This window comes from Marmota flaviventris, chromosome 3 (assembly GCF_047511675.1).
Source record: "Marmota flaviventris isolate mMarFla1 chromosome 3, mMarFla1.hap1, whole genome shotgun sequence".
NCBI lineage: Eukaryota > Metazoa > Chordata > Mammalia > Rodentia > Sciuridae > Marmota > Marmota flaviventris.
Window position 1 is genome coordinate 50,789,408 of NC_092500.1, and position 24,921 is coordinate 50,814,328.

Genomic DNA, 24,921 nt, shown 5'->3' on the forward strand with positions numbered 1-24,921 from the left:
AGGAAATCATTCCATATGCAACTTGATATTTGCAGTCTGAGGCCTGCAGATTCTTTTGGAGTTTACTGATACGACTGGCATTCTGCCGGATCCTTTGTGGGCTGCCACTGACATAACCAGATGAGACATGAGGACAGGTGTAACCTCACTATTTGTATAATTGCTTGCTGTTGGTAATGTTGATTGGAGCAGGGCTTCCCAAATATTACTGTGCATGTGAATCACCTGGAGATTCACATTCTGATTCCATAGGTCAGTGGGGCCTGAGATTCAGCATTGATGACAAGCTCCCAGTTAATTTTCATGCATATTGGCTATGGACCATATTTGCAGAAGCAAAGATTTAGATAATAATGGAAGAAAATGTTTTTATAAGACAGGGACTCTGAAACAATGTGGGTGGTATAGTCGGCATTCTTTTTGGCTGTAATATTTAATTCTTGAAGTGGCTATGCAACTATGATTAATATAATTTAGAGGATATCCTATCATTGTGAAGAAACTATTATTTGTACCTTTAGGTTTTTTATTTTAATATTTTTTTGTATTTTATGAGTTTTAATTTGACAGACATAACCTACAAAAATAAAAACTCTTTAAGGTACTTGGTGATTTTTAATTTTTTTCTTTCCACATTTTTATTAGTGCATTATAGTTATACATAATGATGGAATTTGTTGTTGCATATCCATATATGCACATACTATAACAATATAATTTGGCCAATATCCCTTCCTTCCCTTCCTCCTCCCTTCCCTCCTCCCACTTCATGGTCCCTTTCCTGTACTGATCCCCCTTTGATTTTCATGAAATCACCTCTGCCCCCCCCACACACACACACACTTACACCTTTCTTTTCCTTTTTCCCTCTCTAGCTTCCATATTTGAGAGAAAACATAAGACCCTTGACCTTCTTAGTTTGGTTTATTTTGCTACTTCACAGCTTTAGTTCTTACTACATAAAATCAAATACTGATTCTATGATCCTTCAAGAATGCTCAGCTATGGTCAAGCCTGATAATATAAACTACATATTTGTCCCCTAAAGTTTGGTGTATTCTTTAAATACACTTTAAATAGTAATGGTCTCAAGTTCCATCCTGGCATCTTTGTCTTTAAAATGTATTTGTGCTCTATTTGGATGATTTGTTTTTTTTAATGTCCAAAAGCAGAAGACCTGGTCCCTTTAAGAATATAAAGCACATCTGTGTCTAAATTAGAAAACTGTAAGGAAACCTGCAGAGTCAGGATAGACATTAGTGCCATGCAGATGCAAAACAAATCACAGAAGAGGGGAGTGAGAGTAGATGGAGGGACGGAGGGAAAACTCTTATCTTAATGGGAGAGGGATCCTCATGGAGCAGCACCAGGCCTCTGTCTCTGCCATTAAACTCAGATAAGTTGTATTCCCTTTTGGTTCAAACCCAGCTGTGTGGACTACTTTACCAGATTAGGAAAGGAGATGAAATTAACTCATTCCTTAGGATAAGTTGTCAGCTATTAATCATGTTGCAGCCTTGACATGCCAAAGCAGTATTGCCACAGCCTGCATAGGAGCTAGAGCCTTCTGACTGTAGAAGGGTCCAGAACGTAACTTATGCTTGGCCCTAGAAACATAGGATTATTTTAATCTGGAGGGGAAAATCATTTAGGTTTGAAAAGGAGTACTAGATTATATCTTTGTGTTTACCTTTATGTGGGGCACTGTGATCATAGTTACACATCATTTTAATAAGAAAAAAAACCCGACATAACTCATTTCTGTTAAAACCCTTTGACAGCTATCCTTCAGGAAATATTGCATAAATTGTAGAATGTATCATCAAATCATCAAGGCAGCAAAATGAACTGGAGGGTGAGGGTCCAAGAGAGAGAAGCAGCCACAATATGTACGTGCTGAACTGGGATAAGATGCTCTGAGGACCAGAATTCAGAAAAGAACAAGGTTCCCACCAACGCAAAATTTTTGTATTAGCTGAAAGCTCAAAATGTTGTCTTGCTTCTTGATTTTTCTGATTGCAAAATTCTGGATGGGTCATTGTGGTGAATCCCCCTCTCTCTTCCCATGCCCCACCTCCACCAGGGCCTAAGCCCATGCTCAGCCTCCCTCAGGAGAATCAAGCACCATGTCTCATTCTCACATCTAGCAGGTAATAAGATTCTGCAATCAACATTCCCCTGAAAGTTTCATTACCTTTTATCTATTTTGATTCTTAGTTTGCACATAGTAGGCACTAACATTTGTGGAAGGCAATTGAATTCAAGGGACAGATTATTTCCTTCCCAATGGACTTTGTTTTGTTCCCTTATGGAAGATGTTTTCTTGTGTGTTCGTAATGACATGAGCACTGCGTCATGAGCTGCCTGTCTCCCCATTGCTGGAAAATGGTCCTAATGTTTAAGTGCACAAAAATGTCTCTTTTTTTTTTTTTCTAATCAAGAAGTTAAGGGATCTGCTGGCTTAGCAGGTGCCTCAATTTTGCATAATTAGTTGCTAAGAATTGTTTAGCAGAGGCTGATTAGTCTCAGCCAAAGGAAATTGAATTTTTTTCTTCAACTAAACACTGAACACAGCCATAGATTTCTGAAACCATAGTCATATCTGCTCTTCCGGAGAAGCCCAGACCCTGGGGATGGGAGAGGCAGGAGATGGAGAGACAAAAATCAGTCTGATTACACGTGGATACCGTTTGATGCCAGGCAACCATTGCAGGATACAAGAGTGTGAGGGGACCTGAGCCCCTTGGAGACGTGTTTCTCCAGGTCCAAAATTTGTCTGTGATGCACAGTGGAGTCTTCCTCTGTAGGCACCTGCTGTTTATTTTTCAAGTTTATAAACACCAGCTTCACTTACAATATATAATCAAATTAAATGACCTGTGTTTGCCTTTCCTGTGTTTAGCACATGAGGACACTGGCCAAATTGATGTATATGAGAGGGACAGATGGTTCTCCCCATTGTTCTTCCGTTTAAAGTGTATGCTTGACTAAACCCTGTCTGAGCCTCTGTCACCATGTCAATTGTCCCTGTTAATGGAGGGGCATATTCCCTGATGTCATGGGATGTCTCTGCAAAAGGACCCATGTTTTTCCTTGTTATTACCAATATTCAAGCCCCTCTGAAAGTGGGAGGCCATTGTATGTGACAGCGATTATCTAGCCGCTAAGATTTCATTAGAAAAGGCTGGCAGTCCTGATGCCCTGAGATGCCCTTTATGATTACTGGAAGCATTCATTTCAGGGAGCAGCAGCTCACTAGCTCTGTGTCTGTTTTGCTCCCACGGCAACTTGCAGGAAAGATCTACCATGGAAGTCAAGCCTGAGAGTTTTATATGAAAATCAAAAATTATTTTGTTGAATTATATTAAAGGTTCTTTGAGAAATCTTTGTTATGATTTGGATAGGAGGTGTCCCCTGAAAGCTCATGTATGAGACAATGCAGGAATGTTCAGAGGTAAAATGATTCGATTATTAGAACTGCAACCTAATCAGTAGCATAATTCATTTGATGGATTAATGATTTTTAATGGATTAATGGGTGGTAACTATAGGCAAGTGGGTGTGGCTGGAAGAAATAGATCACTGAGGGATGTGACGATGGGGATTACAATATCCCTGCTTCCTTGCACTCAAGATTTCTCTGCTTTCTGATTGTCATGAGCTGAGGTGCTTTCCTCTGTCACACCCTTCCAACAGATGTTCTGCCTCACCTTGGGCCCAGAGCAATGGAGTCCAGACAACTATGGAGTAAACCTCTGAAACTGTAAACCATGATCAACTTTTTGTCCTCTAAGTTGTAATCAGACATTCAGGTCTTTTGGTCACAGTGACGAGAGCTGACTAAAACACTTTCTATAATCTGAATAAAAATGAAAGGAAATATATTTGAATATTAGTTTTATAAAGAGTCACAGATTTTTAACCTACAGTAGGTCAATACTTAATAACTGTTGGGTGGTGATGTGACTTTATAAGGAATAGGTTATAAGACAAAAATCAGAGATGGGAGGAAGCATAGCTCACATATTTCAGGCTACTTGTTTATAATAAATGTTCTTGTTTGAAAATTGAATATAATTCATTCATCCACCAGCAAATATTTAATGAATGCTTACTATGTGCCAGGTCCTATTTTTTTTATACCTTTGCTTTATTTACTTAGTTTTTTTTTTTTTTTTTTTTTTTTTAATGTGGTGCTGAGGATCAAACCCAGTACCTCACATGTACAAGGCAGGTGCTCTACCACTGAGCAACAACCGCAGCCCCTGTGACAGGTGCTATCCTAAACATGTTATCTATTCATTGATTCCTTTCCTTATTTGACCTAATTTTTAATTCATTCATATATCTGGATGGAACTCCAAATTCTAGTTTGTGCCTCCCTCATAAACAAAGAAAAAGTATTAACATCTATATTATAATTCGATGACTCTTAGTAAAGCCAATGCTGAAGAGCAATGAATTGAATTGGTATTTCTTTTAAATATTTATCTTTAAAAGAGTGAACTTGAGAGTATTAAGTATTATGCACTTTAGGCAGGGAGGGGAAAGGATATTTATTCACATGCATGAAGAATTGACTACAATGGCACATTTCAAAGGTTTTGCCACAGGAATTACACCATGCAAAGTCTTGCTGGTATGATGGGTCTAGTCACTTCCTTGTGTGATACAGTAACATGTGAGCCAATGTCCTAAGAAATCAACTTTTCTCTCCAAGAGGAAATTAGATAAAGAAGAAAGAACATGAGAATGAAGATAGATAGTCTAGATTCACTTTAAATATGTGTCCTTCTTTAAACTTATCTCTCGGGGCCCCACACCTTACCATAAAATGAAAGAGTAGTTTAGATGGTCTCTTATAAGTATATGACTTTAGTATGTATCTACAAATCCACTCAAGGACACAAGGAAAGACCATGATAGAAACCTCCATAGCTTTCCATGATTCATGCAGAGGATTAAAAATACTCCCTGGACATTTCTCTCCTTTGGAATCCTATTATGGAGCCAGAAGCCATTGACTCATTCAGCATCCTACTCCATTTCTATTTGACTGGCTAAGATAATCAAAACCTGACTTTTAGTAAATCAATGAAAAGAGTGGAAATCCATTCTATGATGAACAACTTTTTATAAAAGGGCCATGTTGCCTTTTCTATGTTTAAAATAAAAATATAGGGGCTGGGAATGTGGCTCAAGCAGTAATGCGCTCGCCTGGCATGCGCGGGGCGCTGGGTTCCTCAGCACCACATAAAAATAAAATAAAAATGTTGTGTCCACCGAAAACCGAAAAATAAAAATATTAAAAAAATTCTCTCTCTCTCTAAATATATATATATACCAAGTTCTCTGAAAACCAAGGTTACCTTGCACCATACTTCTCTGTTGCTATGGTCTCCTTAACTCTACTGAGAGATGCTGCCAAGCTTCCCCCTCACACACACTTCCATTAAGAACTATTGCTTTCAACATGGTTCACTTTGGCAAGCTATTCTTAGATAATATCGAACTTGTTTCATTCTGGTCTTTTGACCAAGACAACTTTTGGCTTCTAGATACTTATTTACTTTTGCCTGTGCTCAGGAAGGACACTGGATGCTGGGACTGGAGGAGGGGTGGGGGATGGTGATGTAGATGCTGGCCAGGTGGCCATCTATAATTCAGTTTCAACCTTTTAAGGATGTGCATAACTAGACTATTTCAGCTCTAAATCAAGGAAATTGCTTTCAAATATAAATGAGAAAACCATTTTACCAGGGTTGACTACATCCGTAATGCAAGCTGGGTAAATTTCTAAAGGAATGTTTCCTTAAAATAGAGCATCAAGTACAGATAACTTTAGAGTCTCCCGGGCACATCTCTTACTGCCCTTTAAGAAAATTCAACACTACATTCAAACTAAGACTTTAATGGGCAGTAACCTTCACAAATTGAAAACTGAGGAAAGCCTTTAAATTTCTGAGATGCCACCTCTAAACCTGGTTGTTGTGATATGTATCACTTTGCTCAGAGCTCTGTACTTTTAAAAACCACACACTTTCAAAGTTTTAGATAATGAAAGAAAATACATTTTTAAAGAAGTCTTATGAAGAATCTCAGATTTTTACATAGAGTCTGTTTTTACAGGTACTACATATTGCTTGGCTATTAAATCAACACTGTGATAAAAAGCACTAAAATTCCCAGGTGTCAATGATGGGCAAAGGGAGACTTTGAAATCTAATGCTTAGGTTTTGTTCTGTGGTTTTTGATTATGCTCTAAATTGTGTTTGGAAAGAAAAGAGTCAGAGACCTGCCTGAGATGCTACTTTAAAAGCAATCGTGAGCTGGACACAGTGGCACACACCTGTAATCCCAGCACTCAGAAGACTGAGATAGGAGTATCGCAAGTTCAAAGCCAGCCTCAGCAACTTATTGAGGCCCTAAGCAACTCAGCAAGACCCTGTATCTAAAAAAATTATAAAAAGAGGGCTGGGGATGTGGCTCAGTGGTAAAACGCCTGTGGGTTCAATCCCCAGTAGTCCCCCCCCCCCAAAAAAAAAGCAATTGTGAAGCAATTAATTGATTTAGTATCTGAAAGCTGGTAGTTCTTTTTTGGTTGGAAGAATGTAAAGAATTGGGCAACAAATGGAATATAAACATGAAAGAGTGTGCCTGTCATTTTTTTAAGTTAATTGCAGTTTAAACCCGTGTTAATCTTTATTTTTTGCCATTATTTCTAAAGACCTTGTTAGTTTTATGAAGAAATCATGAATCATTTCAACCAGAAGAACATCCTAAAGAGGAAATGAATTCCTCACTTTTGAAACACTAGCCACCTAGGTGGGAGAATTCATGTCCTCCGATGATACAACTTTGTTTCTGGATTAAATATTCATTGTGTTTAATAGTTTGTCATATGCAACACAGTTTTGTAAAATTCTTTAATAATTTCCTGTTTACACAACAACAAACAAGCATCACAGTGTGACCAGGGTGGCACTTGGGTCATTTAGCTGGACTAAATATGCTGGGCAATTACTTTACATTATATTTACTAAGCTGTATACATCCTGTTCTTGAAACTGAAGATTTTTTACTCTGACATCTCTTACTTGATATAAATGCCTCCACAGAAGCTAGGAAGAATCATTCCTTCCTATATTTTAACCCTAATATTTGCCATCCTAGATCACTCTTCTGTATTCCAAGACAGAGCAAATCCTAAAGCAATCACTGTACTTATAATTTAATAGACCCATTTCCTCTACGATCTTGTCACTTAGTGTATTAATCATTCAGCTTCTTGCCTAACTCCCACTACAATGAACTTCAGACCTTCTGTCTTTTCAGTTGCTCTTTTTATTGCTCTGCAGGTTGTTTTCATCTCTTTCTAAAAGAAGGCCAGTCAGCTTATTGCAATGTCCGTCTTCTTCTTCCACACCATGGTTCTGCCCTGTTCCCAGACTGGCTTCTCTGGTCTCACCTCTGAATGACCCTATCCCTCTGCTTTACCCTGGATGCCAATTCACACTGCCAGGAATAACCTACTAACTCTTTCTTTATTCTCCTGCGATACTAATGCTCTGTCATCCGCTTATCTGAAATATTGCATTTCTTTTCATTTCCTTTGTTCTTCTACCTGATTTATTCTTAGTGCCCATTGAGCCATTTTATTCCTTCTTTGTCCTCCAGCTCTACATATTCACTGATATTTATTTATCAATGAATGTAGGTGACAGGCAAGTAATTTATATACCACATTTGCATTCTGACAATTTTTTTAAATGTCTTCATGTGCATTTATAGCTTTTGAACCTCACAATCCTGTGGTAAATGAAAAATTTACCCTCTTTTACAGGGGAAGAAGCTGATGTCCAAAACATTTTTCAGAGCTTGTCCCACTGTTCACCCAAATTCAGGACTCAGGTCTATCAACTCTTTCTACTGTGCCATGTCACCTCTCTCTGGCAGAAGGATTGCAATCCATTAAAGATCTTCACTGTGCCAGAAACCTGATGGAAATTAACCAAACCCTTCATTGTACCTTTGCAGATGAGAGTCCCTACACTAAATCCGCCAGCCAGACAAAGCCGCCTGATGGAGCATTGGCTGTGAGGAGACAGAGCATACCAGGTTAGACCAGACTGTTGGATTTTTCAGCTGTTTTACCTACTTTTGAATCCTGTTATTTGGTGATCCTAAATAATTCTAACCTGGTACAAAAAAATCATGTTATTTCATAGTGTGTAGACTCCATTCTACACAACTTGTTCAAACAGTAGTCAGAAGCTAGACTTTGGAAAAACTTGCCAACTTGTGAAAATCTATTTTATAATCCATCACAGCAAAAATCCTTTGTGAAATGACTTGAATTTATTTCGACTCTCACTCATTTACTCACTCTCACCTCTGTTTTCAGCCGGATGACTTTCACAGCAGCATCCATTTCTTTACTGAGACACCTGGCAGGAAAAGGGGGATGGAAATTGCAGTAGCAAATCATGCATGCTGAATAAAAAAGTCACTCCTTTCTTCTCATCTCTTTGAACCTGAATTTGCTTCCACTGAGCAGCTCTTGTAAAATTCTGGGACTTTGCTTTCCCAGGAAGGTGTGATTAAGATTCTTCGACTGCCGTGAGAGTCGCCTGTGTTTTTCCAGCACAATAATGTCTCTAGCCTACAACTTCAGTGTTTTTGAAGCTTTGATTTAAAAAAAAAAAAGACACAAAAGCATGCAAGTTCTCAAAAAGGAAAGGAAATTCAAAATATTATTCAAACTTTATCTCTACTGGATAACTCATGGAAAACCCCCTTAGGAAAGCAACTGTGTACTTAAGAGCAGAGTTTAAAGCATTAATACATCTAAATATGTATCAAAAATAATGCATTTGTGCATTTGATGTAAACAAATTGAGTACAGCTAAACCTCAGCTATAGGATTTTAAAGTAGCAGTGTTTCCTGCATTAAATTGAATGGGCCTACAAATCTGTCAATGAAAAGAAAATATTTCCATTTGAATAAAAAGCAGGATGGGCCCACTTTCTGAGCAACTTTGTTCATGATTATTATTTAGTTTTATAATTTTTAGATGTGGTTATTTTTACTCTTGATTCTGAAGGCTTAGATTTATTATGAAAGTACATGGCTTATAAGGAGACACGAATATGTTATAGATCCTTGTTGCTTTGAAGATTCTAAAGCAATTTGAATTCTGTAATTAGATGGCATCACCCAGTGAGATTTCTTCTATTCCTTCCTATAAAATAGCATTCTTAGTGCTGGTCACGTTTAGGAAAAAAAAAAAAAAAAAAACTATTGCAGTCAGCTATGGGCTTTGTTCTCTGCTTTCTCCTTGTCAGCAGTAAGATAGTATTCAGCATTTGAAGGTCAGGAATGTCAGTTTTCTATCAGTTTCTTCCTGTATTCATCTGGTGGGAAGACACAAGAGACTTTTCCCACCGTCCTTACTACTTTAGGTGATATTAAACAAACCCACCAAATATTATTAATGTTTTCCTTTTAAAGGTTTTCTAGTGTTACATACTAAATTGTAACACGTTTTGAGGGGTGTACTTTGTCTTAAAATCAGTTAGTAGTCTTCCAACTTACATGTTAGGCAAACAAATTGGTTAATCATAACTTTTAATTTATAACCTGCCAGTGATTCTTCATTATAGGATTTTATCTTTTATTCCTCTATGTGTCAGATTTAAAAGTCACTGTAATTATAAACATTTTTGTAAGCTTCATAGGTTGTTCTCATGGAGTTCAGCCATGGAAAAATACCCTTTTTTGTTCATCACTTGTCAGGAAGAAGCCAAAGGGGTCAGGAGTCTTCAAAATCTTCTCAGTTGTTTAAAACAGCACCCCCCACCTCCACCACCAAAGACCTCATCAGCCAAAAAGCTAAGAAACTAAAGTGGTTAATAGCTGATCATACTCACTATTATCTGAAGGAAAAAAAAATAATGAACTTCTTGGAAACTGCTTCATAACTGACTAAAGACTCTTGGAATTCTAATCCTTACTTTGATGTCTTACTTTAAAGTACCTATGAAGTCTTGCTCTGGCCAAAAGCTAGGGGAGAAGAAATACACAGAGGGGAAAGCCAGGTAAATGCATACTCTAAGACTTGCTGGAGCTTTGGTGAACAATTCTAAAGTGGCCTGATAGCCTACGTTGGACCACATAGAGCTGGAAGAGCTAGATAAGAGTTTACTGCTTTTCTCTCTTTCTCCTGCTCATCTCCCATCTCACTTCCCTCAAGGGCTTATTGCCACCCTGGGAGCAAGGGAAGATGCATTTAGAGAAAAGTAAACCAAGGAAAAGAAAGCCTAAAGGAGACCTTGGCTCATCTACCAGCCCCTGGTCTTCACAGTGCAGAGGTATCTTCCTCCACCACACCCCCACTCCATTGATAGATGGGGTGGGGGTGCGGTGGAGGAAGAGTACACAATAGCAGAAGGGATCCTAAGCCTGTCTGTCCAAGTTTTGTGGCAGTTTAGCTGTTATTTTAAATTCACTCTATAAATGTAGATCCGGTACTTCCCAGAGGAAATGTTTATATATGTGTTTATATATAAAATAAATGTTTATATATTTCTTAACACAAGCTCCACTATTTTCGTGGCATAATAGGCAGTAACTTTTAACGATACCAGATAGGTAACCTTGAATTTTAACAGAAGTACAATTTGCTTTTCATTCATATCAAACTTCAGTACCACTCTCCAAATTCAAAATTACCACAGCAATTATTTCATAATCACAAGTCAAATATGTATCTTTCATTAAATGCCAGTTCTAACTGTAAATCCTTTCATCTCCCTTCTCTTCCCAAAAAAGGGAATGAATTAAACATCTCTTAGGAGCAAAATACATTTGCTTTGGATAAAGGGGAAATGCATTATTAATGTTATTTGGGAATTTGTCATTTTAATCATGTCTCTTATGGCAAAATAGGTAAGAATAAAAAGATGTATTAGTCTTTCATAAGCTTTTGTAACATTTTTAACAATTATAGTTAAAAAAAATGACATGAGTTTCCCTATGATGCTAAGGTTCTAACTTAAATTGGAAACAACATTCTATTTAAAATGTGAAGGAAGTTTATTTGCACTCTTATTTCGGCCCCTTTTTTGAACAGTATGATGAATTCTAATGATATTTTGAACAGATTTTACAGCAGATCTATCTATATTAAAAGGAATCTGTTGTTCTGATATTTCTTAATTTGACAAATTACTGGTGAGTTGAAATGCGACTATGTAAGGGAGTGTCCAAATTATTAGAAGAAATCTGTACAGACTCTGGATTTGACAGATTTTTTTAAAATAATTTCTGAGTTTACCCCCTTACAGATGAAGTATTTAGCTGAGTGTGGTGGCACATGCTTGTAATCCCAGCGGCTTGGGAGGCTGAGGCAGGAAGATCACGAGTTCAAAGCCAGCCTCAGCAAAAGCGAGGTACTAAGAAACTCAGTGAGACCCTGTCTCTAAATAAAATACAACAAAAAAAAAAACAGAGCTGGGGATGTGGCTCAGTGGTCAAGTGTCCCTTTGGACACTTTTTAAAAATGATGATGTATTTAATCATGTTTGTCTAGTCTTTGTGAACAGAAAAGACAAGATACTACCCAAATCTTAGAGTCAGGATATTATTTGACTTGCCTCCTCTTTCCACATAAGATATCTTTCTTTGATTGCTAGTCTTGAAAAAGAATCCTAAATCCATTGACAAATACAAGGTGATATCAATCACTTGTATCTATCACATTTCCAAAGTTAGATGCACTTAGGAAAAGTATCTTAAATCTGCATCCAAACTGAGATCATAAACATTTACACAGGATTTTTTCCTCTTCCTAAAATATTATAAAAGATATTTATTAATTTGATCATGATAGAATGACATTGATATTAGTCTTTCTTAGCTGTCACATTAGGTACTTGGGGATAAGTGAAAATATTGGAGCTGAGTTTTAAATGCCCAGAAACCCAAAATATATACAGTCAAGTTGTTTAGAATGCATCCAGAAAGGGTCAACACCTATTAAAAAATTCAAGTCTGGAAAATAATACCACACTCTTGACATCACACAAATTAAAGGGGTAGACAAGAATTTTGAAGGTTCTGCCCTCTCTGTTTAGCCTTTTCCTATCTTTGTTATGCACACAATTTGATGCTTCATCGGTCTAAATTCTCATTATTATAGCAGATCTCTAGTGTGACTTTTAGACTAGGATTTTATAGCTAGATCCCTGTCCAGGTATATGAAGGACATTCACTCTAAATTTTGTGCCCAGTTCTACTTCATCTATTTAGTTCTACCATTGATCCTAAGAAATGAATGAGTCTCACAGATAGGAGGAGTCCAAAGTCTATTGAACCCACCAAATATGAAATATCATACAAAAAAAAATGGAGCTATACATGCTATCCAAAGTCACCAAGTCAGGGCTGTGCTGTTAGTGAGACATGACCAGCATCAGGAAATACCAAGCAACCAAGCATCTTTGCCATGCTTTCAAGCTTCCCTGCATCCTCATAAGCATCCCAGGGGCAAGAGGAGCATAAATATGGACCTTACCAAAGCCCCTCACTGGCAACATGATAAAACTTCAAAATAATGGAGTTTCCAGTGTTACAATTAGGATATTGGAAAAATTAGCTAAATTATCTCGCTTCTTTAGAGGCAGGTTTCTAAGATAAGAAAGTCACAACTATATGGGGCACTGTGTATATGCCTGTGGCTCTGCCCCTCCCCGACTTTTCTATATGACTCCTCACTGTCTAAAATTAACTGATAAACATATTCTCATTATCTCTCTTAGTCCATAGGTAAAACATAAACTCCATGCAGGCAAGTATTGTAAACGTCTTCTTCACTACTGTATCTGTATGCATAGAACAGTGCTTAGCATATGTTAGGTGTTCAACCAGTACTTGTGGAATGAATGAATGAAAAAGCAAAGACCACCAGGCAGGTCTCTGTGCCAATTCTATGACCTCATCACTAGTAAATGTTCCCACATGTTTTCTGCCTCATTGAATGCTTCTCCAAATACAGGCACATTGGCTTTGAAGAGGCACCAAATATCACATTTCTAAGGAAACTATCTGCTGCCCAGGACTAATGAATGAAATATAGTTCAGCTCAAAGCTAAGAACTTTTTAAAGGCCAGAGATCTCTCCCCAGCCTCATTTGTTTCTGTTTAAGCAGAAAATGTCTGGGTAGTCCTCCAACATCTGAAGAAAACGTTTGAACATCATTTAACAATAAACTTGACAAGATGAAAGTGATTCATTCTGCTGTTCTGCTATAGAAAAGGGTTTTTAAAAATGTGTGAAAAATAGCTCAAGTCTATAAATAGAGCAATGCAAAGTAGAACTTATTACTTATCATGGCAAGTACACATTAAGGATTTCCCCCAGAGACCTGATCCAGTTTGCTATGTGACTGGGGTATGTACTGAGTTCTCAAATAGCGCTGGGCAAAATGAGCAGCTTGATTTGTGTGTTCAGTGTTGTAGTTTTCATTAGCAATTCAGAGCAATGGCAGTCTATTCTGTTTGAACTTCTCTCATGCCTTAGTAAGCATGGCTGAAGTACAAGAAAGTGGTACATATTCAGCAAGTGATTTTAAAATAATAATTCCTCTAGTGTGCAATTTAGTTGAAATTTATTTGTGATGACATAAGACTATGCCTTGAGGTTCCCTAAGAACCCTGTGTTAAAGGAATGGTGGCACAGGCACAGTGCCAGGCTCTTGGTACACTCGGTCATCTATATCTGAGAAACATTTTATAAGAAGGCTCGAGGATATGAGGACCAAAGCTACATGGAAAGACTTTTCCTTCAATAGCTTTTGCTCTAAAAAAATATTAATTTTCCCATTCTCTAGGTTAGAGAGACCTTCAATTCAGTGTTTTAAAATTAAGTAACTTTAGAGACTTAGGCTCGGTGAATGTCTTATTGCTTGACTGGCATTGGGGAAGGTGAAGAAGTATCTTATACAGTTTACTATAGCATTGTGTTCTGAAGCCCACTGATAACTCTTCTTTTATCCTTCCACCTTAAATGACTTTGAACAGCTTCCCAAAGTTCAATCACTCCTATATCATGTTCATAAATTTTGTTACATATATTCTGCCTTACTATAATTAACATGATTTTCAGTAAATTTAAATTGATTCATTTTCTTAGTTTTCTCTTAAACCTTAATATCTGAGAATTGGTATGTTAATATTATTTTTCCCAACATAATTTTATATGTTTCCAACTAAAAGTTTAAAACAAAGGTTTATAAGTCCCCTGAAATCATCTGGCATCCATCAGTGTTTATATTCACCATACTTTGGGAAACATGAGATTCTTCTCAGATGGAATGAGTTTGAGAACTCCAATGCCATGCACTTTATTGGTACATCAATAAGTAGTTGTTGATTTTTAGTGCAGAAACACGTCATTTAAGCAGGAGCAGGTTCTGCTAAAAAATGGGGAAAAAAAACCATCAACTTATAGTTAAAAGATAAACACTGAATAATATTTACCCAAATTTTAGGAAATAACAAGTATATTTCATAACTCATCAATGTTTTTACACATTTCTAAAACCTACTACTGAGCTAGATATTGAGCAGTTGTTCTAAGGACTACCCCTTCAGATTTTAGGTGGAAATACTTTACACAGCAGGCAACCCTGTTCTGGTTGTTCTGATAGCAGCTTGGTGCTTCCCTGCTTTCGGCATGGAATGTGAACCACTATGCATCAGTTCTACACCTCACACCCATGTGTGCTTCACAGCATTGCTCCTTTTTTGTCCAACCAATCCTTTACTTGCTCCTTATGTCCATAATAATAAACCTCTCATTTTTTGATCCTAAGCATTCCTCCAAACTGAGCCTCATATACTCATTTAACGTGTAATTATCCAGCACCCACCGTGTGCCAGGTGTCATTCTAGGAGCATGGATGTGAACTCAGCCTGTAAACCTCCACGCCCCTATAGTTGGCATGGTAGTGGGGAAGACAAACCTGCAGCAAACAGTGCATCTCTAACATTAGATGAGGCTATGTTGAGCACAATGAAGGGAAATAAACTAGTATAAGGCGTAGAGTGTGGTGGAGGAAGAAAGGCCTGGGCTGTGTTCCAAAGGAAAGTCAAGATGGCCTCTATGCCACCATGAGGGAGTCACATTTGAGTGAGCCTAAAATGATGGGAGACACAAGGCTGACATTGGTAAGAGAAGAGACTGAAGAAAGAGACAGGAGAGATCCTGTGAGTCTGTAGGCTGGAATAAGACCTTGGATGCTGAGTGTGACAGAAAGTCATTGCAGCCACTGAGCAGGTGAGGTACTGATGGGGTTGTTTTTTGTTTTAACCTCTCTAGCTGCTATATGCAAAAGAGACTTTAAGGAGACAAGGGTGAAAACAGACCAATTAGCAGGCTTTTACAGTATTTGGGGCAAAATATGATGGTGGACAGAGAAATAGTGAAAAATGATTAAAATTTGAAGGTGGATGTAGTGAAAAATGGAGGCAGAAGTAGAGCTGGAGGTAGTAGAAAAGGGGCCAAATTTTGAAGAAGACAGAGACAGAGAGCTACTGAGGAAGAAGAGGATGAATGCAAGAGGTGAGTGGGGGCCTCAGAATAGAGCTTGGTTGGAGATATGCATTTTGGAGCTATGAATGTGTACCTGGTATTTTCCCCGGGATTGGGTGAAATCGAGGTAGAGCCAATAGGTTGAGATGAGATCCAAGATCCAAGCCGGGTACAGACCAACCCTCAGAGATCAGCAATAAGGGACAACCAACACATGGCACCAAGGAACAGAAGCAGTTAGTGGAAAGCTAGGAGGACTTGGTACCCCGGGAACCAAGCTAAGAGCCACGTGCTGCTGAGGAGGAAGGGAAACACTGGGTCAAATAGTGATGATAAAATGAATGTGATGAGTCTGAGAATTGACCATGAGACTTGGTGGGGAGGGAGTTTCAGAAGACCTGATGAGAATAATTTCCATGGAAATGTGTGAGGGAAAGCCGACCTGAGGTGAGATCAGGGCTTGAGTAAACAGAGGCAGAGAATGTAGACAGCTCTACCAAACAACTCCATCAAGGGGAACAGAAATGGGATGGCAGACAGAAGGAACATGGGATTGGGGGGAATTTTTTAAAAATGTGTGTGTATATATATATATATATATATATATATATATATATATATATATACACACACACACACACACACACACTTATTTCATATATGAAAGGGTTCAACAAGCTCATGTGCTGATTTGATCTAGTGAAGTGGGAGAGCGCTGTATAAGGGAGGGGGAGCAAAGGAAAAGAAAAGCTTTTGAAGAGGCTCTGGGGACAGAGACTGGGGGCCCAAACAGAGTCTGCAAAAAGAAAGGCAGGGCAGAAGGCAGGAGGGTGCCAAAGTTCCCATGAGACGATATGTGAGTCCCCTCTGATGGATCTATTTCTTAGGGATAAAAAAGGTGAAGTCACTCACAGAGAGCTGGAGAAGAAAGGGCTGCTGAAGGCTTACCAAGGGAGGAGCAGGTGTCATTTCAAAGACTGGGAAAGTGGATTACCTAGGGCAATGTCAGAGGATTACCCTGCACTACAAGTACATTCCCATCTAAATGCCACACTCTTCTCTCTCACCAGCCCTGCCTCCTCAAATCAAAAAGGGATAAAGCTGACTTACCCCTCTAATGCTCCTGCCCCGTGTCATCTCCATGTAGCACATTCCATTTCCATTTGCAGCTCTCCTACTACAATTTCTTTCCATAAGCATTTCTGTTTATGAACACCCAGAGCATTTTGTGATTTTTCTGAAGGCTTTATGCAGCTTAGTTCATCCTGTTTCAAGTTGCCCTGCAATTGTTTTCCTGGATTCTAGACTTATCTCTGATTTAAGATGGCAGTTCCTTGAATTCAAGAAAGCATTTCTTTATTAAAAATTCCCCCACAGAGTTTTGCCTAGCAGGATTCATAGCTGGGTGCAGCCCCTGTTTGTTGAATTAAAGATTCTCCTTTCATGACTTACTGTAAGATCTCATCATTATTGTCCATCATCCTTACAAAGTGATGAGAGGGAGTGTCAGGACATGGCATGCTCTCACTAATCTCTCACTAATAACTCCCTAAATCTACCACACAGAGATGCTCATACATACATTTTCTTCCCTTTGTATTCTGCTTTTTGAAAACTTCACATATAACTTCTTTTACTTTAATATTTTTAAAGACAGGAAATTTACTATCTCACAAAAACTTTTCTGAATCTCTGCCTGTTAAACATTCCTTATATGAGGGGGTTGAAATTTCCCCTTTTGAACCTTGACTCATTGGCTTTTCTAATTCTTCTGAATCTTCCTAAAGTAGGTCATTTGATTCTTCAATACACCTAAAACCTTTTTCCAGAGTTGTTGTTACTAAAACAAGGAAGATACAGTCCTTCTTTCAGTATTGATGTATGTAACACTGTTTCCATACCCTGGTTGTCTTTTTGTAGTTGCCAGTGCTCTTTAGCATAAGATATCCAAAACTGAACATTTCCTTCAAGAGCTCTGGAATGATTTACTTTATTCCTGATCATCACATATATGATGATTATTCTTAGCAGTGAATGAGTCACAAATTTGATAAACATTTAATAGATGTTAAGAAATTTGAGCATTGCTGTACCAATACAACCCTATAGCATCCCACCAAAAACCTTGCTTCTCTCTGCAGACTTTGGGTATCATTCTTCATGAGCCTCAAAGCCACGAATTTTCAGCTCACAATGCTGCATCCTGTCTACAGGTTATTAGGAAAGATCTTCATGAAGAGTAATGCTGGGAGCCATTAGCCAAGTAGGTATGACAATTTCCTTGCCAGCGTACCCCATGTTGCTGACATGTTGCAGCGACATTGAATGTAGGTGACCTTGCTCAAGGACCAAGGCAGATTAGGGTGTTCCCGGTTTTAAGATAATCGTGTTTAGGGCGTTCCCAGTTTAGGTTCCAGGTTTAAGGTTTAAGATTATTCCTGCTGGGAATAGGGCGTATCCTGCTGCCTGAGTTCCCCTTGAGTTCTCACAGGATTCAGACAGTATATTTTGGAGATAGAAGCCCAGTGGAGGTGGATTTGGGCAGAGAATCTACAAGCTGTGTGGTGGCTCGTGATTTGTGCCCAGCCAGACTGTGGCAGAGTAAGTTGTTAAATCCACAAAAAAAATGACAAAAAGGAATGTCAGTGCATTGGAGTTGCCTGGCTATTACCATATCTTGGTGGGCATATAAAACCCAGCCCCAGAGATTAAAAAAAGAGAGAGAGAGAGAGAGAAGGAGGTATCTCTGTCAGCTGATACTACACAGAACCAACAGTCTTTCTTACACTTGTATATGTACAAGAAGACCATCTGCCAAAAAGAACAACAAAAATGAGATGCTCTCACCATTTGTATGAGCAAGAGAAATTAGAGGATTAGAAACAAAAATGATCCATGGTTTCAGGTATTTCAAGTCATATAAAAAAAGGGTTGACATGTTCTCAATGATCTTAGAGGCAGAACTAGAAGTCATATGCTACCAGTTAATAAACTATCATCATTCCCCTGGCTGAGGACAGCCCACAAGGTATCACATATAGGGCTGGGGATGTGGCTCAAGCGGTAGAGAGCTCACCTGGCATGCGTGCGGCCCGGGTTCGATCCTCAGCACCACATACAAACAAAGATGTTGTGTCCGCCTAAAACTAAAAAAAAAAAAAAATAAACGAACCTTTAAAAAAAAAAAAGGTATCACATATAACTCCTGGCCTTATTTCACACCCGTACCCCACTGGTCAGTTTACACACAGCCTTCTTTGTTTAGTTTATCTAACCTGCATTCGGATATATGACTCATGCTGTTGTGATAAGTTATAGGAAATTGGGTTTGGATACAACTTAAGGTAGAACTTTCTAAGAAGTACAGAAGGGCAGTGCACCTTGCTGGTTAGGAACACAGGCTCTGGAGCTAGATGCCTTGTTTGAATGTTGGAATGCCAGCCTTGCTACATGGAATTAAGCTGCTTGCTTACGTCTCATACTCCAGTTTTCCCATTGTGTGAAATGAGAATATAATGGGGATTATATGAATTAATAATATATTATATATATATATATATATAAAACATCTGTAGTAGTTAGCCACTGCTGTGTAAAATATTACCACAAATTTAGCAGTTTAAACCACACACATTATCTCACAGTTTCTTGGGTCATAATATTAGGCACAGCATACCTAGCCCTCTCTGGGTCATGCAAAATTCTAATCAATATGTCAGCTAGGATTGCAGTCTCAGCTGAGGCTTCACTGGGGAAAGATCTACTCTCAAGTTCACTCAGGTTACTTGCAGAATTCAGTTCAGGGCTTCACTTTCTTGCTGGTTGTGAGCCAGGGGCTGTCTTCAGTCCCCCACAGCTGCCTGCTTCCTCCAGCCTGCAAGGCAGGGAAGTCTCCAGCATGAAGTGCAGAATCACATACACATGATAACGTACATCTGGAACCTTTGCCATATTCTTCTAGTTAGATACAAGTCACATGTCATGGCCATACCAACAGCTGGGAACAAAGCCAAGGAGGAGTTAGGGACATTAGGTCACCAAAGCCTACCTATTGCAGCATACTATGTCAGTCATATAAAGTGTTTCATAACTATCAGTTATCCTTCAATGAAGCTACCAGAAAGTGTTAATTTCTCCCACTGCAGTGTTCACAGAGGAACTGGGTATGACAGTAGGTACACGGTAAAGGAAACCAAGTGGAGGCAGGTCTTGAACCAGATGATGCTAAAGGTCATCTGTGACTTTTGTTCAGCTGCCAGACACAGTGGATGAACTGCCTTCTTTTTTCCCAGCCTCCTCCAGAATCTTTCTGACTTCATTCCTGTTTTTCTTCATGTATGCTGTCTTTTTTTCTTTTTTTGATCTGATCTTACCTGTGGAAAAACAGGGAACTACAGCATCCTATATGGTTTTCTCTGAATATTCTAAGAGTTGCCCTGGTGCTTCATAAAATAGCCAACTTTTAGGGTATGGTGGGAGAAATGAATGAAATACTTTTTACCTCTACTACTATTTGTCTTCTAAGGAAAGAAACCTGTGCTTTATTTATAGTTTCTGTATCTCTCAAAATCCTAACCATGTTTGTTTACCTAGGCTTCATGCCAAAAGGGCACCTAACATCACTAGGAAAAGGAGAGTTAACCAATTGGACTTCTAGGCTCCCTGGATCTTGCTGTTAAAGGACAAGTGACTTTACCCATCTGATTCACTGCCCAGTTTATTAATGTGCCCTGCTATGTGTATAGAAGAACTGATAAATATAAACTTTCTATTTAGTAGCCCAGTGCTGAAAGAGGACTGATAAAGCCTCTATGGATGGCAGCACAGAATCCAGAGATAGGTTCTGTATGCCTGAGAGGTTATTGATTTACAACATTCATAGTCTTGCATATTAATTTTATCAGTGCATGTGTCAGCCCTATTTCTGAATTTAGTCTCTGAAGAATGTGACCCAATGATCATATGCACCCCCTGCACAAACACCCAAACATACCATCTCATGCATACACACCTGTCCATGGCTCTGTTGGGCTGGGGAGGGTATGTGGGAATGACTGAGGGACTCTACATCCATTCTAATAACTAAATATTAGAAATACAAAAACCATGAAGCATTCCTGTTATTTCTCTAATTTAGGCAATTTCCCAGTAGAGTATTAAGGTGTTAATTGCTTCTGCACTTCTTAGGTTGACAGATACGTCCTTTTTCACCTAGGTGAAAGAAGTAATTATTGTAAAGCTCTTGTGGGCTTGGTGAGATATTCTCTAATGGATTTTAAAGGCATTGGTAGGGCATTGTGCTTTTAAAGAGAAACTGTCCTCTGTTCTGTTCATGCTTGATAACAGGAATTGATATTATATTTAGCCCACATGATACATCTATTAAAGGAAACATGCAATAGAAAAAGGAAATAGAGTAGTAATATATTTTCAGGAAATATGTATCCAGATTTCAGAGATGAGAAAAATATGTTCTTGTATGTGCATATATCACTGAGATGAACAAAGATTAAGTAAAACAAACAAAGACAGTAACCTTTTTCCTTTAGATATTCATTAAGGCATATTTCCCCAGAATTTTAAAACAAAGTTATTATTCTCTGAATCTGGTGTGGCCTTCCAAACAAAGGTTTGACAAGTCACTAACTCAATACAAATCAGAAAGATTCTTTTATCCATTGTGTGAAAGTGACTTACACGATTCATGCATGAACAATATTTTGTTCTAATATTTTATATTTACATAAAATATAGTCTTAGAACTTTTTATTAGAATTTGGAACTTTTTTGATAAGAGTCTAGCAATTTGGTCAAGCCAAGACAATTCATGTTAACTGATGATATTGTAGAAAGAAGGATGAATATAGAATTAAAACAGGTGGTCTAAAATTCTAGCAAAATGATTTGCCCATTATGTGTCCTTAGGCAAGTTATCTAACCTTGAAAAAAAATCTTCATATTGTCATCTTAGGATTCTGGGTTTCTAAAAAATCAAATGCATGTAACTCTCCTGGCCAACTTAAATGCTACAAGGATGTAGACTTAGAATATCAAAGAAAGATCTAGGTTTTGTGGTGCTCAAGTTTATACCATTTGAGAATACAAAAGTTTCTTTTTCAAGTTTGACAAACCCAAAGACTATATGAATACATTGTTGGAATCTCTTAAGACCTTGTACGAAGCTTGTGCCAAAGAAGTTCTTAGAAATTATAGAGTCAGTAACTCAACCTGTGCATTATTATTATAGACCTACAGGATGCCACAGCTGGGAATAGCCATATCTGTCAACTGATGGCGGGGGGGCAGGAGGGGGTCCCACTTTTTTTTTAGCAATAGAAACATTTTTAAAATCTTACATGAAAAGAACAAGAGAGAAAACAGATAAGAGTAGCAGAATGTGGGACCAGATACTTAGGGATGGATATACCTATTTTTTTTCTACCTTAAGAATTTCAGTTGAAAACAGAATTTGGAGAAACACATTTTATATATCCTAAGCACCACTCACTTGCAACCCCAATACATTTCAACACCTGTGAGACTTGGATGTGTTTGATAGTTGTACTTAAGCCCGTAGGGGTTATGATGTCATCATTATTTTCTGCATATACTTTTACCAGCTATAACTCATGGAAATATGATTAAATACAACCTCTTAAAGTTTCAAGCAATGACCCTTTAAGGACCATTTTAGAAAGAAATTTGCATTGTTCTCTAATGCATTATGTTGACCTTGTCCCACAAGATCAAGGAAGCACATGCATCAAAATTTGGTGTAGGATTCTCATCAGCCTTGAACAACATCCAGGGACAATTATAGAATACCTTCTAGTCAGTGCTTTGTCACCAGTGTTATCAATGGCACAGAATAACAATATCATATAGAAAATGTAGACATCAATGACACTGATTCAGAGGATGGAGAAGTTGGATAAATATCTTAACTGGTTTATTTCATTTACATTTTCTTATCCATTTATACATATTTTGTTCTCTTTAATAAGTATAAAATTTTAAGATCTTAGTGGCAAGAAATATTTATGTTGTAATTTAATTGACAATAAATTTTTTCTTACTGGTAAATAAAATAAGTGTCTTACAAGTGATGGCATTTTGAAGTCAACAAAAATATGGTAATTTTTAATTTTTATTTTATTTTTAAAAATGTTTTGCAATACCAGAGATGGAACCCAGGGTCTCACACATACTGGACAAATGCTCTATCACTGAGCTACATTCCCAGCCTGAAATATGATAATTTTTAAAACATATAGTTCAGTTTTCTTATTTTAAAGTTTAGAGATTAAGGCATAGGGAGGGCCTAGTGACTTTCCCAAAGCAAAATGGTCAGTTTTTCCAGGGCTTAATGAATCATTTGCAAATATTTGTTAGGTGGCTGTCCTTAGTTGTCCCCAGACTAAGCCCTTGATCATGTTGTTAAGCTCTTCAATGGCTTGAGAACTTTAATTTTTACTATAATAAAAATTATTTGAGAGCAGGAACTAAGTCTGTATCTTTTTTTAACAAGATATCAATGTACCTGGCATTTAGTAAATGATCCATAGATATTCAATGGAAAGGTAGATGGATGGATAGATGAATGGGTATATTGAAAAAGACAAAAACATCTCAAACAGAGTGAGACTAGAAGATAGTTTTATTTGGGTAAGGTGGTGTTACATATGGTGGTTGAAGTATTAATATAAAGAATGGAATCAAAGAGGAAGTAGCAGTGACTGGTTTGTCTACTCATTTCCTTACTTTTCACTCTAATGGGAAACAATTTTCTAGGGGCAAGAATATAATTGTTTCTTATTGGAGAATAAGGTAAACATTTGACCAGAAAAGGGGCCAGAAGAGAACACTCCCTCCCCCCACCCCCCTTAGGGTAAAGGAAGCCAAAAGTACTATATGAGAGTGTCCTTGATATGGATGGCACAGCCTCCTCCATCCTGCATCCTGGTGGGTCTCAGTAGGACTATAATAAAACTCAAACTCACTGTGCAGCAGGCTTCCTGGCTCCCCTGTGGAGAGTCTGCAGGGCTCCGCGATGGCTTGCCTCTTGGTTATCTGCACCGACTGCACTATTAGTTTTCCATCTGTTCCTTTATTTAAAATGGATCAAATCTTATAAAACAAGTGGAAGTCAAATACATAGTCCTGACATACAGGCATCTGTAACAAATGAGAACTACTGATTTACTGTTACCCTTGTGGCTTGGAGTCTGCTAGAGGCCAGCCTTATTTTTCAGTCCTTTTCTCAATAGTATTTCATTTACATATTCCTATGCCTACTGTTCAGCAATTACTTTATGATGAGTCTAAAAATGTGTAGCATCCAGTTTTATGAGGAGGTAATTTCATGGACCTAAAATAGATTCAAAATGCCACTTAAGAAAAGAACCCTGATTTTCAAGTGTCAGTTTCCCTAAACCCCCAAATGGGAGTATTGTCTTCCTTTCAGGGTTATTCTGAAAGTTAAAATAGATAATGGGGCTGGGGTTGTGGCTTAGCGGTAGAGCGTTTGCCTCAAGTGTGCGAGGCCCTGGGTTCAATCCTCAGCACCACCACATAAACATAAATAAATTTTTAAAAAGATGTTGTGTTCAACTACAACTAAAAAAATTAAATAAAAATAGATAATGGACATGAGAACATTATGAAATGTATAAACTGCCTTAAAATGATGGATAATCTTGAGAAGTAGCTAGAATTTTTTATTTTAATTTCTGTTTTCAGTCAGGTAGTATAGCTCATGCTAGATTGGTGGGTTCTTGGATATTCCTGAAAGGAAGAGGCCAACCAAGTATCCACTTCACCTGATTATTTAAGATGTTTGATTCATGGAAGAATTTACCTTTTTTCCCTTTCTTTTCCATGGTGTATGGGACTCCAAGCATTGTTCTCTCAGTTTGAAGAAACAAGAGCATGGAGGCATTTAGCCTCTTCTCTGGGACAAAGGTTCAGCTACCTAACAGAGATTCCTTCTCACTATCTGCAGTACACATCTGATGTCTCTCTGTCTTAGGATAGTCCCTCACTTCCAAAGTGCTCCTTTTTTCTCACCTGCCCACCTGAAGGAAACATGCTCCTTGCTGTTGGCTGGACTCCCAGACCAGGGCATCTGACCATTCTATCCCTGGCACAGTAGCTCTGTTTTTTTTTTTTATATCCAAATAATTATTCAACATAAGATATTGATCAAAACAAGACATACAAACAGATAGGCAAAATAAATGAATTTTTCCAGCAATATTTTATTAATTTACTAAATTGATTAATCTACTATTATTAACACTAACTTACTGAGCAATTTTTAGTACTTCCAT

The 24,921-nt window shown here is 38.0% G+C and overlaps 1 protein-coding gene across 1 annotated transcript in view; it reads left to right on the forward strand.

Annotated features, from left to right (window-relative positions):
• The window catches only part of Grip1 (glutamate receptor interacting protein 1), a 630,091-nt gene that overhangs the window by 456,200 nt on the left and 148,970 nt on the right, over positions 1–24,921 (forward strand). Inside the window, exon 2 of the mRNA XM_071609698.1 lies at positions 8,038–8,118. Coding sequence (XP_071465799.1) covers positions 8,038–8,118 — 81 coding nt within the window. The remainder of the gene's footprint in view (positions 1–8,037; positions 8,119–24,921) is intronic.